Consider the following 19,458-nt stretch of genomic DNA (forward strand, 5'->3'; position numbering starts at 1 on the left):
TTTTGGGGATTTTTTTTTACAACTTTTTTAAGGAAATAACCCCCTAAAATATAGGAGATGGTAATACTTTCATAAATGTAACAATCATAAAACAATTTCATTTGATGTTAAACAAATGATGCTGTTCCTCACTGTGGCATAATTTCCAGCACAACCAACAATTTTGTATACATTTGTTTTTTATTTTGTATAAAATATATAGGCCTATATATCTAAGAAAAACCAAGGCAAATATCTGTTTTTAGATTTATTTTATTGTGTATCATTTCAGCCAATTTAATTTAGGATACTTTAAGATATGTCATTTATTTTTTTTAAACGTTTCAAATGTAATTACCACCATTGTCATTTCAGCACTATCTGACACAATTTAATAAAATATTCCTTTTGTAAAATTATTAAGACATAATTCTCCTGTGATGCCAAATTACTGTTGGACATTGTAAATAGACTGTAAATTAAACAATCTAGTGAGTGTGATATTAATGTATCAGTCCACAGGTTGTCCCTATAGGCTGTCCATAAAGTCTACTGTTGAAGAAACTCTCTAAAATCTTGTTTAGGTATTTATTACATTTCCTGAGTGTATCTTGGCATTATTCAAAAATGCTGTCACCAAATATCCTTCTCAAAACACCAAAAAACAGTCACGAGGAAACTTCTGTAATGTGCTCGTTTGCATTAAGTGCGACTGTTTACGGAGCTCATTGGCTGTTTTAGCAGCGAAGGCCCCGCCCAACGTCCAGCTGCGCCACCGGATTGGCTGCCCAGGTCGCCTGTCACCGAGACATCAGTAGAGGCACGAGTTCGCGCTGCTCTCGCTGAAGTGTGATCAGTTTCAGCCGCGTAGTGGGACTCAGCGAGACCTGATGCACAAGTCAAGGCGACGCGCAGCGGAGATGAAGCCGGATTGGCTCTGATTTTTAAAAGCCCTTTCATTCAAGAGGCTGTCCATTATCGACAGTCGGTTCCAGTACCCCCTCAAAAAATGGCGTCACTTAGCCGGGTCCGAGCCTTTACTTTGATTTTCTTTACTGCAAGCAGTTATTTAATTACTCCCACAAGTGGCAAGGAAGGAGGGGGAGAGGAGACTGTCATCATCGGGCTGAGACTGGAGGACACGGACGACATTTCCTTCATGGACAGGGGCTATTTGCGGGTCAGTGAGAGGTCTCGGGTGAGATTGAGGGTGTACGGGCAAAACATTAACAACGAGACGTGGTCCAAAATCGCCTTTACGGAACATGAGAGGAGTCGAGTGATTGGCAACATCGACAGCTCCTCAGGAGACAACAAGAGTCAGGAGGACACGTCGGGCTTGCACCCCTGTGGCATCAGGACTTCAGATATTCTGATCTTACCCAGCATTATTGTAACCCGCAAGACGTCTGGCATCGTTGAAATCGAGGTCAAACCTTTGCGAAAGACTGAGAGGAGCAAAGCGTACTACCTGTGCATCGCCACTTCCACACCTGCTGTGGCTGGCATGCACGACCCGTGGACGGAGACCACGTGGATCTATCACGATGGAGAGGACACCAAAGTGATCGTGGTGGAGGAGAGAAAGTTTCTGCTCCCTTTCTGGCTTCAGGTCACCTTTATTTCCATGTTGCTCTGCCTCTCGGGCATGTTCAGCGGCTTGAACTTGGGTCTGATGGCGCTGGATCCCATGGAGCTCCAGATCGTCCAGAACTGCGGGACGGAGAAGGAGAAGAACTACGCCAGGAAGATCGAACCTGTCAGGAGTCAAGGAAACTACCTGCTTTGCTCGCTTCTTCTGGGGAATGTTCTGGTCAACACAACCTTGACCATTTTGTTGGATGATATCGCCGGTTCTGGATTGATAGCTGTAGTGATGTCAACCATTGGCATTGTGATATTTGGGGAGATTGTGCCTCAAGCTATATGTTCACGACACGGTCTCGCTGTGGGAGCGAATACAATCTTCTTGACTAAATTCTTCATGCTGCTCACTTTCCCTGCGTCCTATCCGGTAAGTAAACTGCTTGATTATCTCCTCGGACAGGAGATTGGCACCGTGTACAACCGAGAGAAGCTCTTGGAGATGTTGAGGGTCACGGATCCCTATAATGACTTGGTTAAAGAGGAGTTAAACATCATTCAGGGCGCGCTGGAGCTCAGGACTAAGACAGTGGAAGATGTGATGACCCCGTTGCGCGATTGCTTCATGATCGCCGGCGACGCCACGCTCGACTTCAACTCCATGAGCGAGATCATGGAGAGCGGCTACACGCGCATTCCGGTATTCGAGGGCGACAGGTCCAACATCGTGGACTTGCTGTTCGTGAAGGACCTTGCGTTTGTGGATCCCGACGACTGCACCCCGCTGAAGACGATAACGAAGTTCTACAGCCATCCCTTACATTTCGTCTTCAACGACACTAAACTCGACGCGATGCTGGAGGAGTTCAAGAAAGGTGAGAACGCGCTCGCTGAAGATGTGTCTTTAAACAATGTTTTACATTGAGTGTTTTCCTACTATTTAAGCCTACGTTGCATATAGGTTTTATTGTCATATGAAAGCTAGACTATCATGCGTGCCTTTTACGCACCGGCTGTATTACGCACGACTAGATTTCATTTACAGGTTTCACATTTCCTTTGCTTCAAAAAAGTAATTTTTTAGTTGTTTTGTCCAACATATGTCTATTCAGGTATTTAAACATTTACCTGGAAGGCAACCTACATAGTCCATTCATTCAGTTTACTTGAAGGTACTCAGATATTTAGTTTTGATTGATTATAGGCTAATTATGTAAAACCATACGTATAGGCTATTATGGGATGTCCCCCATCATTATTTCATCCCACGTTATCCTGTATAGTCCTCTGTCTTACCACTTTTTATCACCTATATTGATTTAAACTCGCTAAATTGGGATAAAACTTAAGTTTAAATGCCTTAAGATTTTAAATAAAATCGGCAACTTCCAGTAATACAGATTGCATTTTTTTGGATACTTTTTAATTTGGATTAGCTTACTTAAGAATAAAAAAGCATATCAACTTTGTAAGCACAATATATATATATATATATAGATATAGATAGATATAGATATTATAGCGTTACATTGATGGGAATAATTTGTTCTAGTAATAATGTGAACTTTTGAGATTTAAGGTCTAGTTTGTCATTCATGGTCATCCCATTTCAGAGTTTGCTAAATACTTCCTCTCCATACCCATTGCTTGCTCTTTCTTGAGTGTTCCTGCACTATTTAAAACTATTTTGAGTTGTCAGCTTAGGCCTGTTTGACCTCACTAGCTGCCCTCAGGACCCTACAAACGTATTACAATGTGCCTGAGTGCAGGGAAGTGCGGTATCTCGATGTGCCCTCACATAGCTAAGGGTTAATGCTTGCAGCAGTGGTGAGAATGTAGTGATGCAATGGAAATACACTGCAGGTGTACTCACAGTTGCTAAAGGATGACTCAGGGGGGTTATTAGGTGTAATACTTCATAATGCATGAAATAACATGCCAGTTCAATGATCTGTATTTTGTGTTATGTGGTCAAATGGTGAGTCTTGATGGGGAATTTTCTAAGTAGACAGAAATTTCTTATACATTCTGAAAAAGAAAACTATAGTATTTAATAGCTTATTCCCCATATAGATTTAAAAAAGACAGAGTAGATTTAAAGTTTAATGGTGTGAATCATACAGACCAAACTTGCTAAATGTAATTACCAATTTGCCTACATTATCAGTTTGCATTAAACACATCAGCCTCATACAATCCTATGACATTATCCACACCTCTGCAAACCTGATGTTTTATTTAAAGTCAAACCAGCTTACAATTAATATAAAAATGAACTAAAGTAGTTCATCTAATGCATTAATACATTTCATTTATATTTTTTTGCGGGAAAAGGCATCAAAACGTTGACATGACTTAGCGACTACAAAAATACACAGCCATTATAAGAATTTGAGCAACCTTTGCTATGATTGTGACTCTTTTGTTCTTGGCTTCTCTCCAGAAGAAACTCACGATTGACTGTTGGTATTCTAATGACTGATTAGGGGAGTGGGCACAAAGTTTCACGTCAATCTGGCTGTGGTTTGGGCACTCTCTCAGTTCAAACTTAGTGCTTTGTATTGTAAGTCAGTGTTAATTAATCTAATGCCTCTTGTGGAGCTGCACAGCCATCCAAAGTAGGAACAAAATACATCACTCCTGCCAAGCACACCAAAGTGTAATTTGTTTCTCTTTTATTTTGCTTTTTGAGTGGCAAAAGTTGCTTTTATTATTTCTGCAGCCGACTTACATGATAGCATTTGAACTTGAGGTAGATGATGCTTGGACTCAGATGTCTTATAATAGTCAACTAATTTGGGTCCGAATGAGAAGGACTTATGACTGCAATCATGACCTTGAAGGTCAGCCCTAAAATTCCTAGAGCTACAGACTAGCTCCTTTATGATTGAAATAATTAGTGTGTCATAAAGGGACCCCTGCCAAACAGCAGTTTTGTGTTTAATGAGAATGGCATTGTTCATCATCTGGGCTTAACCCAAAGCTGTGCAGTTCAGGAGGCATTTGCTGCTGCTGCAAAGATTCTTACATGTTGAGTGGGTATTTTGTTTTTCTCTCTTAGTATGCGAGCTTATTTGTAAATTTGTAATTATAAATAACTTAAGAGCTCAACAATAAGGATTGCTGAGAAAACTGTCAATACAGCATAGAACAATGTGCAGTTATTGAATTTGTACATACATACAAACTTTTTTCTGTAATGTATTGTACATTTTTGTTGCAAATTCTGCTAATTTGTCACCAAGATTATACATATGGGGGTTTGTCAAAAAAAAAAAAAAAAAAAAAAAAAGAATCTTACTTATAACTATAATTTTCAGCTTGTGGTATATATTATTTTTGTAAACAAATGCAAAATTGAAAATATCATAATTTATGCACTCTCATGTTGTTTTGAAAAACTCTTATGTTGAAAAAGGTCATCATAAAATGAATCCATATGAATCAAGCAGCTTAATCCAAGTCTTGTGAAGAGATATGATCGCTTTATATGACCAGATTTAATTTAAGCTTTTATTTACATCTAAACAATGATTGACACATATACACATAGACCACATAACATGCTCAAACGTGTGTGATGCACGAGGACCAACAAGGTTTGTTCTAGAGCATAACGAACACATGATGCGTGCACAAGTTTCTGTTTACCATACGTGATGTATACAAAGTATCTGTGTTTATATATGGAACGACATTGCAATGTTTGGAACAACATTTTTGGCTTTCCCTTCAACATATAATGAAAAAAATAAGATAATAAAAGTGGCTTGCTAAACATAAAAATCATTATTTTGTGGTAGGGCAAGAAAAAATCAGAACTACTGGCCCAATTGGCCATAAAAAAATCCATATTGTTGGTCCCTGAACTTAAAGTATTAGAGGTCATTCAAAATCCAAAGGAATGGAACACAGTTAAACTTATATTTTTTTTTACCTTGACAGAGCTTTATAAAAATGCAACGCTCAATGGCGCAAGATGCTGAAAAACACAAGATTGATTGCAGCAGGCAAAGGCGTTCATCTAGTCCATGCTTTTAAAAAAAACAGGTACGCATCCTGAGTGACCAGCCCTTGGATGCTTTCATCGTGCTTGATCATATCTCAACATACATCTTGTCAGTTAATTTAGTTCTTAATCTAGTACAGAAAGGTTACTGACTTCTTTGTTGTACTTACCTCATCAAACTCATTTAGCTGCAGAAGGATGTAGAAAACACACTCTCTGCAAAAAGTTAGAACAAAGTACGTAAAGACAAAGGTCATGAAATCAGAGCCTAACTCTCCTGAACTCACTAACCCTCCAATATGACTTGGTTCAGTGCCAGCATTGCTATCACACGCTTGAGGCGATCAATCTGTTAATTTATGCGAGATAGGGAGATTTGTTATCAGATCTGCATCAAATCATGCAGATGTTCTCTTGGCCTTCAGTGACTCCACACTCATCTGTATCTTCAAAATAAGTGCTTTGCAATCATGTTTTTGTCATTACGATTATAGGAATCAGTAATTAAGAGACTTACTTAATCTTATCTCATATTCATGTTGTTATACCTTCAAAATATATCACAAATGTTCAATACTCCTTAAAAAGCCTGCATGCGTATTAGTTTGCACCTGTCATGTTATCAGTAGTGACATCTATAGATGTCATAAACCACAGTAGTTCATTTACAGTACAGTACTATTATTGTAACGCAGGGCCACTGAAGGTGGTTGGCCTCCACATGAGTTCTTGCACGTATTGAACCAATCCACCCGCCTGCTAATGTAGGCCAATCTATGCTTAATTCAGATTCAGCAACCTCCTTTCCCTCTTGTTTTAACGTGGGAATTCTTTTTTACTTCACTTGGCCTAGTTATGGCTGCATTATGTCTCATAATAGATGACATCCCTCATTCTTTCACTGCTCAATCCAAATAACATCCTCTTCAATTAAATCAGATTCATTTTTGTGGCACCCCGCATCTTACATTTTGACATTGTTCATCTGATGAGCAATCAATCAGATTTCTGCTGAGATGTTGGAGCGTATACAGTACTTGGTAACTTGCTTTTTTTCTGGTGGGGATTATGTTGCGTCATATTGGCAGGAACTCTGCTGGATGTAGTGTGTGGGATCCCCCTTTGAACACACTATGGTTTCACACTTATGGCGTTTATACTCTGGGCATTTTTGCTACAGTCCGTGTCCGAGCGTGATTGTTCCCGGCGCCCCCCCCCCGCTGTGTTGGTCTGGTTTCACTCTCAATTTTATTCTGTCAAACCCTGGTGCACTTGCGTTCATCTTACGTCATCACAAACGTGCACGGCGCATGATAGAAAAAAAGAACGTGGGTCAAATATATTGTGGGTTTTTTTTTGGTGCTATGCACAGCTGAGTAAACGACACTCTGAATGTGTGTCGCATGAAGGCATTTTCTGCTGCTTGCAAACAGACTCTTTTGAGGATAAAAAAAGTGGATTGCCAATAATTTGCTGCCTTGATTGCACTCGCTATGCGTGAATACACTGCAGGCTCACTCTAGCTCGAATCTGAGGTAAATCATCAACACTATCATCCCTTACATGTTAAATACATCGTAATCGCCTAAAACGCATGCACATGTTTCTTTACAGTACTTCCTGAACAAGTGTGCACCTGCTTTCACATTCATGCGAATCGCGGCACAAACCACCTCCTCTAGGTAGTCTCGGGTTCGGTACACCCTGGTCCGCATGCCATTACCAATTTTTGAATGCAAACCGTGCCCCGTTCCGAACTAAACTGCAAGTGTGAAAACGCCCTCAGACTCACAATTCCATATTATACTAACTCTAATAGGCCTAGATTAGGGATGGGCGGTATGATATACTGTATATTAGGGGTGTAACGGTACATGTATTCGTCCCGAACTGTTCGGTAAGTATAATATTCAATAAGTAATGCTCATCTTTGCTCACTCCTTTGAAGGCATCTTGAGTAACAGCTCTATATTTAACGAAGCACATACAAAAGACCTGAACCCGAAATTATTCAACCCGTTTTACAGAATACTAAAGTTTGTTGCGCATAACCCCCATTAAAATAACTTCCCTTCCACAACAAACTCCTGTCTCTTCTCTGATGACGTGCTTACTGGCGCAAGGGCAGGACAACCTGTCATTCACATGAGATCACAGCAATAGCAAACCACAGCAATCCAATCAATTCCCGAAGGACAAAATCTCATTTCTCATTCAAGAAGCCTTTTCACTCAGATATTTGTGACAATAGGGAAGAAAAAATAAACGTTCTCAGAATTAAAGTACTGTTGTGATGTCTTATTTTGATTTTGTCAAGCTATCAGCAGTAGTAGTCAATTATGTCAGGACTAGGGTTAAATGTTATTGAACATGCTCTCCATTGTCATTCCACGTGTGCAGCTCAAGCGCATGCTAAGACGTGGCTTTTCAAATGGCCTACATTCCTCAAATTCTGGTACATGAACATGAAATGGCCTCAAAAGCGATTAGTTAAACAATTGAGTAGTGCCAGTACCTCAACAAAGTCTGTCTGATCTAGCATTACTAGCCTCTGTTGTGTCTTGTTCATTTTAACAAAGATAACAAGCATATATTGATGTTTTACTCAGTGTTTTGAAATAGTTATTTAGAAGTTGCTTGGCAAAATCACTTCTAATAGAATCAGGTTGAGTCTTGGTCAAATCAAAGATTGAGTGCTGAGTAATGGCCTTTTATTTTTCCTGACTATTATGCAATCTAATTGTTCTCTGATTCAGACGTCTGCTTGTATCCATTCCTCACTCATTAATCTGTCTCCGCTTGGAAACTGGAAACCTTCCAGACAAATACAAATGGAAACATGTACTTTCCAAAAATACTTTTTGGATGTTATTATTTACAGATTGTAGTATTTTTGGGAGATTTAAGGAGAGTTTGGAGCAGTTTGAAGGACAGATTGTTCATGTTCAGAGTTTAAATGGATTTTATGTAGCTATTTTTTACTTTTAAGAGGTTTTTTTTAGTTTCCACACATCATTAATCTTTGTGAATATCAGAGTAATATTATGCCACTAATGCTGTATTTTGAGACTCCCTTTAAGCTTCTGCCTAAATTAAGGTCTGCCACTGTACTTCAATTCTTGGAAAGAAAATCTGGATCCAGCTCTCCTGCTTTACTGTAATTAAAGATCAAGCAAATTCGACGTAACACTTCTCTTCCAAACACTCTTTCTTCTGCCTTTCTCCCTCTTTCTCTCTGCCATCTACTTCACAACACATTCAGAGTTGCAGAACCCACTTGGGTTTCAAAACTACCCCCTGGCATTCCCAAGGCTTCCGTGCCATGCCCCCTCCCCCGACCCCCCTCCCATATTGTCCTTTTGCCCGTTTCCCTCAATGTCGTAAATTACAAGCGACACAAACCCTTGCCTAATGCTTTGGCATGGAAGTCTTCCAACCAGAAGAGCTCTGGCTGGCAACATTGATTGCGGTAAGCAGTTCTCTCTCCCTCTCTTAGTGAGAGGAAAAACAGCCATGCCAAACGGGTGCTTCCATGGAGTATAAAATACAGCGCTAGTGTCAGATAAAGACATGACTGAACTTAACTCACGTTAAACAGCACGTCATGCGAGGCCCAAAAATTCATGGCTGAAGCAGGCTGCCTCTTACTTGCATCTATTATATTTCACGACCAGTTGCATGGTGTATGATACTTGTTTTATGTCCACTTTTTAGTACTGCTAAAGTGTTGTAATTTGAAAGAAATATGTTGAAGCCTTAATTTAATTTAAAATAGTTTAATATTTAATTAATGTTTTTATTTAATTAATGTATGCTAGTAGAGAGGGTAAGGCATGACAGTTAAAACACTTTCTTTTCTTATTTTGCTTTTAGCTTAATGGAGTCCAGCCACTGTGAATTGTTTTCAATGCGGTAGGCCTATCAGTTGTTATTTGCAGTTTAGTTGGCTTGGATTGAAAACGTGCTCATTTGCATGTATCAAATAGTGTTTTGTTACTGTAGCTGATACACATTTAAAAGGATAGCTTGCCTAGAAATAAAATACTGTCTTCATCTTCTCATTTGCACATTTCAATCAAAGGACATTTCATTTGAGTGCTTGAATTGGTCAGGAAGAATAACTGTTTCTTCAAATCGTGGAACATGAAAAATAGCAACTCGGTGTGCTAGAGAGGGCATGCGCATGACGTCACCGTCGGCCGGAATGACTGTGGTTACGCCCACTGAGTGGCAGAAAGACAGAGCGGCAGCATTTGGTTTCAGCGTGAATGCTGCGAAAAACACACAAAGCACGTCTAAAACAGGAGAGAGCTTTGCGATTGCCTGTACAGATAAATTTGAGAAGAAATCTGAGGTATATTTTTACAGACTGCTGAAAGCTACAGAACAGAGAAGCAAATGGATCGTTGCAATTCATAGAAACAACTGGACTCCAAGCATGGAAAAGCTGGATTTGCAGTTATCGTTTTGTGTCGTTATGCTGAATTTAGGGGTAACATCATACCCTATATATTGTATTGGCAAATTAGCTTTATGTTTTTCCCAGCTTCGAAATCAGGCACATATAAATGTCAGGAAACACAATTCCTGGCTGCATGTCAATATCCATGGATCACTGGATCTTTAGTAAGTTGTAAGGAATACTATATCAAGTCCAACCTTTAGTTTAAACTGATAATTGTTTGTTTTTCTCGCGTATCCACAGTTTCCCCTATGAAATCCAGTCATGCAGCAGCTCTTTTGCCACTCAGTCCGGCTGAGGGGGGCGTGTTCTGGCGGGAAAGTGACGTCAATGCATACCCTCTATTAAAGTTGGCATTGAATTGATTTGGATCTGGATATTTCTAATCATTATGTTATTGTTTACATTTCAGTACTACAGACCTGATCTCCATGACAGACTACTTAACAAAACATTAAATGATTGTGTTATCGAGTTATTATATGTGCTGTGCATAATCTAATTTATATTCATTTGTGCGTAATTCTTCCCACCACTTTTTAAGGTGTGATGCCCATGATTGCCAAAAGATTACAAAAAGTGACATGATGTGTAGAAAGGCCCTGAAGTTCTTTTTCATTCCTTAACAGCGGTTCTTTTTGTTCTTTGCTTAGGGGTAAAACCACATCAGCAGTTGTGCTGCATGCTTTTTTTTCAATAACACACAATAAAAATTAAAATAAACACAAAAACAACGACAGCGGTCTGATCAGGTGGAAATGTTTGCAGCTCTGCAATTCAGTTCCATTTCGGCGCTCCAGTCGTCACAATTATGTATACACTGTAAAAAATGTTACTGCTATTTACTTAAAAAAATTATGGTAACAATATTACACATAATATTTTTTAGTAGTTAAAGCTTGATTTCATTCATGGAATCTACCTGAATAAATCATGTAAAATGCCCTAATTTATTTAGTCTATGACACACAATTTTTTAGTGAAATGTGCTTTTTTATTTGAAGTGTTTATTATTCTCAAAATTGTGTGAAGTCAAGTGAATGGATATGCCCTGTTTATATTTAACTTTGAGATATATTGTTTTATAAAAAGACTGTATACTGCTAGGACAGCACAGAATAAAACTTGTTGCTGCATTATCATTAGCAGAGTTATTGCTACATGTATATAACAATATGCTTCATAATATTAAATAAATGCAGTTATTCACAACCTAACCATAAGCCCTACTCTTCTGCACAATGGTAACGATCAAAACTTTAACATAATAGAAACTCTTTCAAATGTCAAACATACCTGAACATTAAACATTAACAGATGTTTCTCTTTACTCAAAAACACATGAAATAACACTTATTTTCAAGATTTACTCTCCATTTCCAGCCATGTGCAAAGCATGCTGGGAACAAACAATGGTGTATCTAAATAAAACCACATAAATGAGCTAATTCTCTTAAAATAAATAGGTAGCCCATTTTCCTTAATTTTATGAGGTTTATCAGTTCCTCAATTCAAGCCTTAAAATTGTGTTTGTTTCCTTAAAAAAAATAGGAAAATGCATCTCTTGGTGTTATTAGTGAAATTTTCTCAATATTTTCAATAAAACCCTAACCACAATTTTCTTAATAAAATATACATAATATTTTTAATGATCACCTCAATTTTTTTAATGAAAATAAATTACAAGACTCATGATTCATTTTTTAGTGTATAGCACTGTATACAATAGATTGCTTTGAAGCAAGCAGCTTTATAATATTAAACATAAAAAACAGTGTTAGTGTCTCTTTCAATTAATGTTACAACTTTAATTTCTACTGTAAAACGGCTCTCCAGTGGGTTCATGTTTTAGTCGCTGACGTTTGACCAACAAAAGAAATTAACTGGAGAAGATTTCCACGTCAAACAAAGGAAAGCCCCAGAGCACACCTACTAATCATGTAATCGCCACTCACCAATGGTAGTTTGAAGGCGTTTACCAGCTGGAGAAAACTTTTCCAGAAAGTTCGCTTTGGCAAGCTGTTTTGCACTCCTGAAACAAAATCCGGACAAACTTTGTTTTGGCCTGATTTTGTTCAAAATGAGTATAATGCATACCAGGGACTTTAGGTTGATAACTGATCCTTATTCAGAACCGAAAAGAAAGAAATACTGAAACCCAATTATATGTGTGGTTCTGTTAACAATCAAATGTTAAAGTTCTTTCACTGATGCAGACAGACAGTATTTCCTGCCCCACCATTCATTGGCTGTGCCCCTGTTGTTAGGAGAGCAATTCAATGGATAGTCCACCCCAAAATCACTGTCATGATTTATTTACTCATCCTCATGTTGTTACAAAACTATATGACTGACTTTCTTCTTAGCAACATTAAATAAGATATTTTGAGAAATGTGTCCGCTAGCTTTTTTTTTTTTTATGGAAGTCAATGGACTTCAATGTTTGTTGGTTCCCAAAGTTCATCAAAATATCTCCTTTTGTGTTCAGCAAAAGAAAGAAATGCATTCAGCTTTGGAACCACATGAAACCACCCACCATTCATTTTGGATGGACTATCTCTTCAAGAAACATAACCTTTCAGCGAGGGTTTCAAAAATGCTATAAAAAACAGAATGAGAAGTTTTCTCCCCTCTCATTATTATTATTTTTACCATTTCTTCCCTCTGTAAATTCAACACCACAAAAAATATAAAACTCACTTTTCGACCTCATTAATCCACACAGCATAGTCACTGTAGTCATAGTACAAGAATGCCATGTGTAGCAACTTCGTATCAACTGTATTCACTTTGCCAGTCTTATCTATAACTCCTAATAGTTCATCATTCCAACAGACTGGATGTCACAATGAAACCGCTGTTATATAAATGCACCAAGGACACCTATGAAGATGATGCTTCCTGAATTATCCTAATCAAAGTCCTGCAAATCCTGGGAATGGTGTGAGGGAGTCAAACCCATGGTGATAAAAAGTTAAGGGAGTATATGTGTTCTCTATGCAAGGAAATGAACTTGAAGAATCCATGCAGTGTGTTTTGCAGTTTTTCTATTGTTAGTGTTATCTAGCCTCAATTTTATTTATTGTATTACATTTATTGTATGACTACTAGTGGATAACAATACAATTGCTCTTTTGACCCACAAAAAAAGTCCTTTCCAAATAAACAAGCATTTGTTGTTGATCAAACCAGTAACTTGAGTAGAAATGAATAGAATCAAGCATTCTCTGAAATATTTGCTGAAAGAAACTCACTTGGAATGATGCTGAATCTGTAAGCAGCATTAACCCAGAGCTCAGGCTCCTGTAACGCAACGCTCACAGACAGATCACTGTTATTCATTGTGAACCTTCACTGAGGAACCAAAGATGTTGGTTGGTTTAGTTACAGAGTAAAGAAATGAATCCTTTTAACAAGGAGGTCAGTGTAGTGCGTAAACTGAGTTTTGCATTCGGTAGTTTGGTTTATGTAAACAAAGCGATGAGATGAAACTGCTAAATTAGTTTTCTTCAGATGATATCAGTCTTATTTGAAGTCCATTTATATTTGTCAGGAAAAAAGGAACAAGTTTAGTGACATGCTGTAAAGGGGGCTTATATTTAGAAAACGGGCTGATTTGCAGCAGCGTTATCTGGAGGTTGTTTTGGCCGGAGTTCATAATCACTGTGGGGGTTTGCACTGGGACTTTAAAATTACAAAAAAAAAAAAAAAAATCTATAATAAACTTGACCTGATTTTTTAAAAACATTTTGAGGGGTTAAAGAGTTTAAATTTTTTTTTTATTATTAGAGCTTAGTATATTATGTAGCATCCATCTTTGATTAGGATTCAACAGCACATTAGTTTCAGTATTTCTTATTAAGTAAGCAAATGATTTTTTATCCAGAACAGCAGTATACCAGTTGCAGGACTCTTACATCTATTCCATTGGAATAGCCTGGGGTTAGGAGTCTTGCTCCAGGGCACATTAATAACAGAGTAACGTCTCGGTTACGTATGTAACCCTTGTTCCCTGAGGAGAGAACGGAGGCGTTACGTCAGTGAATGACGAAATGGGGGTTTCGCTTAGAAGGTTATCACCTTCGAGTTCTACAAAACAAGCCAATGGCAATGGAAATGCCATAGGTCTGCAGAATTTGCATAGCGCAACTCCGCCCTACCGTGTGGGTATAAAAGGAGGATGCTGGCAATCTCGCATCATGTTTTCCGTTGAGGAACCAAGACTGAACTCCAGGCCGTTCCAGCGGTACAGTGGTTGTGGCAGAGGGACGCAATGTCTCCGTTCCCTCCTCAGGGAACGAGGGTTGCATACGTAACCGAGACGTTCCCTTTTGTTCAGTCACTACGAGTTACGTCAGTGAATGACGAAATTGGGGTCCCAATTCAATCACACCACAGACACTGTCTTCCAGTGCCCTGCGCAAGACTGTGCTCCCTGTTGTGAGACTAGCATGGACGAAGGGCTAGGCTTAACGCAAGAATACCAAGGTACACTGGGTGGCATATCCCAGGGAGGACTTAGAATACACATATGACCCGAGAGCGGGATGCATATGGAAAACTCAGAGGTATCCAGCCCGCAGGGTGGAATGTTTCAACCTTGAGATGGCAAGAGGGGGATTACCATGGAAATACACATGTGGGGGTTGCCCAACTGGGGAACCATGCACATGGAGCACCTAGCCAATCACGAGGGCTGACCAACCGGGCATGCACTCCGGTGATGGCATCAACAGTGCCGGAGGAACTAAGGGTCTAAGGAGAGCTTATCTGAGTGAAATAGCGCACATATCCAGTCTGTGGAGTGGAATGGTGCAGCAAGCGATGACACCGAGCAGGTCCTGTTACCGGCTAGTGGAAGTGAGTACATGAGAGGACACTGGCTCAACGCAGAGATTATAGAATCTCGCTAAAGTATTGGGTGTCGCCCAGCCTGCAGCTCTACAGATGTCTGTTAGCAAGGCGCCATGCGCTAGAGCCCAGGAAGAAGCCACACTCCTGGTGGAGTGTGCCTTCACCCCTAGGGGGCATGGTCGACCTTGCATCTGGTAAGCCAAGACAATAGCGTCCACTATCAGCTAGTGCATCCGTGCCGAGGGTCCCCTCGGTCAGGGAATAAAACAAGCGGCAGTGGGAAGAGTCTAGGGAGGCAAACAGATCTACCTGTGCGTCGCCGAACAGCGAGAAAACGTAACTGCATGTTGCCAGCGTACTTCCTTATATACCCACGAGGTGGGGCGGAGTTACGCTATGCAAAAATGCATTTTCTTGCCATTGGCTCGTTTTGTATTCTCGAAGGTGAAAGAATTTTTAAGTGAAACCCCATTTGTCGTCACGACGTAACGTCTCCGTTCTCTACTCAGGGAACGAGGGTTACATACGTAACCGAGACGTTTCATGTAGTTACAGGGTAAATGTGACATCTGCGGGCTGTAAATAAAAGTGGTGCTTGTTACCCTCTTGTTCCATTAAGTTACAGAGTATGTACAATAAAATCACACATACACAATCTGATATCACACTGACTCTGAAACCTTTGTTTGAAACAACTTAATTCAAAACACATTTACAATACTTATTCTTATTCATTTAAAACATTTTTAATTTCAAATACTAAAGTCCTGACAGAAAGTAGCACTTTCGGAGCCAAGCAAGAGAAACAGAAAAAGAGAGACAAAACGTGCTACTTTCTGTCAGCACTTTAGCATTTGAGATGAATCAGATTGTGTATGTATTTTTATTGTACTTACCCTGTAACTTCATCGAATAAGAGGGTAACAGGCAATAGTTTGTTTTACTTGCCTTGAAACAAAGAAGACCAAACTTAATCAGTGAACCTTTTTGCTATCAAAAAAAAAAAAAAAAAACTGTATAAATGCACTGATATGTACCCTATAATTTTTAAAAAGCCTATATGTATTGGTACACTTTTATTATAAAAAGGTATGCAGTTTATGTTCGCACTAAATTGCTCTCAAACGTAAGATTGTTGCCCAATAGTAGAATAAGTTACCCTTAGTTCTAAAATACTTACAGTATAAAATAATTAGTTAATTTTCCTGTTTGTAACCTCTTTATTCCCCAAACTGTACACATACATAATGTTTAAGTTACGCTGTCAATTCGTTTTACTTATGCAATACTTTGCAGGCTGTAATTTAAGGCGTTACCAAAATCGTTAAAAAAAAATTAGTTTAAAATGCATGTGCCAAGGTCATAGTATGTTCATAGATTTTTTTTCTATGAATTTCATAATTTGAAAATCTATTTTCATACTATTTAATGACTCCCTGTCATCATAAAATAATAAAATAATAGATTTTCCTTACAAATTGAATACATGTGTTCACATCTAAGCCCTAATCATTAAAAAAATCATTACAAAAAAAATCATTATTTTAAGGTAAAAAAAATATTTTTCTCATAATATCTCATGAATTATTAATTATTTTTAGGGAGTTGCACCACATATTATTTTACGATCTAAACTAAACTTCCTTTGTCATAAAAAGGTCAAATATGTGGATATATTTAGATTATTATTCATCTAATATTATTTACTGATCTTGACATAAAGTCTATGTAAATACCCATATTTTTTTTTCGTCCTTTATTTGATCACAATCTTTTTAAAAGATTAAAGCTATTTATAGGTTATGGTTACAAGGTTACACATGAAATTTAGGGTCAAGCATTTGGATAACAATGTAATGATTTTCTCAGAGAGTCCTCTTATGAAATACGTCACTTAATCTGTGATATCCCACCGCTCATTTCCAGTGTCCCAGTAGCTGTCAGAACTAAAATATTTTCTGAGAAGGCTGATCACTGTCTGTCTGAGACTGTTTCGTGACTATTTATGGTGGGAATTAGGCTATGGAAAAATATGACAAACTGCATTCCAAGACTTAAACTGGAAATGGTGGAAAAGAGCACACAATGAGTCTCAGAAGAGCTGAGGGGGAGCAGTAGATGTTCTCATGCAGGGCTGTGTGGCCATCTTACATTCACAAATTACTGCTTAGCTATTATCCCTACTAAATGATACTACAACGTGTAAATGTCTTAATAAGGATGAAGATGACGTTGACGACGATAGTGCTGAAGATTGTAATAGTGATTAATTTAAACACATGTGACCAAATGAAATGTCTGTTTAGCATTATATTGCATATCTCTTTTTACCTGTATTGATTTATATTGAAGCAATAATATTGTTTGTTAAGTTTTTATAGTTTATTTTTTTTTTATTTTTTTTTAATATGTCAATGTACGGTTATGAGGAGTGTTAATTTGGACCTGTGAGATTTTACAGTGGGTTTGGGCATGTGGCAACCCAGTGGGATGTGACAGAAATAAAATAAGTAAATAAATGTCGTTGCAGTTACAACTGGTTACACACATGCATGGTACACACACACACACACACACACACACACACACACACACACACACACACACACAAACACAAACACAAACACACAGTGGTGGACAAAATAATCAAGTACTTGAGCTAAAGTATAGATACCCTAAAAAAGTACTAATTTTTAACTCCTGTAAAAGTTCTTGAGTACTTATGAAACAAAAGTAAAAAGTACTGATTGATGAACCATGTTCAGTGTTTATTTTAGCCAGTACTAGTCATTATTTAGCACTAGTATGAAAGATTACTACAGACATTTAGTATTGAACTACAAATAATCAAACTTTAGATTTCATTACCAAAACTCATTAAACACAAACAAAACATTGACCACTGATTATACTAAAATATCAGTTAATTTTATTTCAAGTGTACAAACAAGTGAAATAATATACCATGTAGTATTTAAAAAAATTTGGAAAAACACAATTATGTATATAAACACAATTAATAAATATGTACAGATGGTATAACAATTCAATGTACAGACATCACAATAATCTTTCAAGAGAAACTCAATGCAAACATACTAGTTTTATGTCATTTGAAACTTCTAGAGCAGCAGGAAAGATGCATGGGCATTCATTTGTGTTATTTTACCTATAGCCTTCCCTGTACAGAAAGTGATGCACAAATGCAGACATATCCACATTCATTTGTTTCAATGTAATTCAACAGTTTACCCGTTTACAGCAGATTTACTTATACATATTATAAATTCAATTTCTATTCACAAGCTTGCAATTCGCTTCGATTTTGATTTTGATTCTGATTCGATTCAATATTGATTATTTTGGATATCAGGTATAATACATGGAAAATTTTCTCAAGGAAAACAAATCTCTTAACTAATGCTGTAAACTATGGGAGTCAGTTATAGCCTAGGCTTCATTAGCCTACTATAATATTGAAGGTAAAAATGAACTGATTTGTATACAAACACTTAAATAACACTTTTATTTATTTTTATAATAATAAAGTTATATGAAATATAAACATTTAAATGGTGGCTGTCATAAAAACTTGCCTGATTTATTCAAACATGCATTGAATATTGAAGAACATTAAAAATTATAATGTATATTTAATATGGTGCATATATTTAGCAAAATGCTCCTCTCTAGAGTTTTCTAGCTGACTAACGAGTTTATGGTCACTGGATATGGTTTTTCTGAGGTAAATGTGACGTTACATGACATTGTTTACAAGCTGTTTTACTGACGTCTTTCCACGGTTGAAACAATGATTGAGCGATTCCATGTGACATGATACGGATTTCGATAAGTTGTAGTCTATCTTTTAACACACTTTCATATGCTCATTTATGTTTATTTTGCGCTGTAACTGGTATTATTAAAATTATTTAATTATCATGTGCTTCTCTTGAGCTGAGCTGTGCCAGAGCGATCTCACGCCACAGCGCCAAAACGGTATTTATGTTTTTGAATTTCGTAAGAAAATGGACGTAATTTGAAATCTGACACTTTGTTTTATATCAATAGTAACAAAGCACAAAGATTATTGCGATTTATTGGATATCGTGATGCGCGCTACAATGTTCCATTCATTCATCAACTGAAAACAGGATGACTAATCGATTCTTGGGATTTAAGAATAGATATCGGTGCGTAAAAATGAGAATCAATTAAAATCGAGAAATCAATATTTTTTTTACCCAGCCCTAGTCTGTGTACCCTTCAGGCTCCAACAATATCTTGGTTTTTGGCTAATTTTAGTTGTTGTAATTTAGAGTTGTTGTCTCAAGATAGTCATATTCACAAAATAATCTTTCATTGTGTTTTGTGAACCAATTCAACAGGTTAATTGGAAAGAATCAACTTGTCTATTAAGGGGAAAACTATCGTTTTGCTTCTGAGAGGTGGCGGCGATTTCTTCAGTTTGAAATTACAAGGAACGATATGTTCCCTTTTGAGGGAACTCAGCGCTGTGTCAGCTGCTGACGCTATGGGGACACGTCCTCGTGGAACTGAGGCACGTGGA

General features: G+C 37.8%; 1 protein-coding gene across 1 annotated transcript in view; it reads left to right on the plus strand.

Moving 5' to 3' along the window:
* Positions 1–784: 784 nt before the first annotated feature.
* cnnm2b (cyclin and CBS domain divalent metal cation transport mediator 2b) overlaps positions 785–19,458 on the plus strand; it is a 45,042-nt gene continuing 26,368 nt past the window's right edge. Inside the window, exon 1 of the mRNA XM_084402833.1 lies at positions 785–2,438. Coding sequence (XP_084258959.1) covers positions 989–2,438 — 1,450 coding nt within the window. The 5' untranslated portion in view covers positions 785–988. The remainder of the gene's footprint in view (positions 2,439–19,458) is intronic.

This window comes from Rutilus rutilus (assembly GCF_951802725.1).
Source record: "Rutilus rutilus genome assembly, chromosome: 2".
NCBI classification, from domain to species: domain Eukaryota; kingdom Metazoa; phylum Chordata; class Actinopteri; order Cypriniformes; family Leuciscidae; genus Rutilus; species Rutilus rutilus.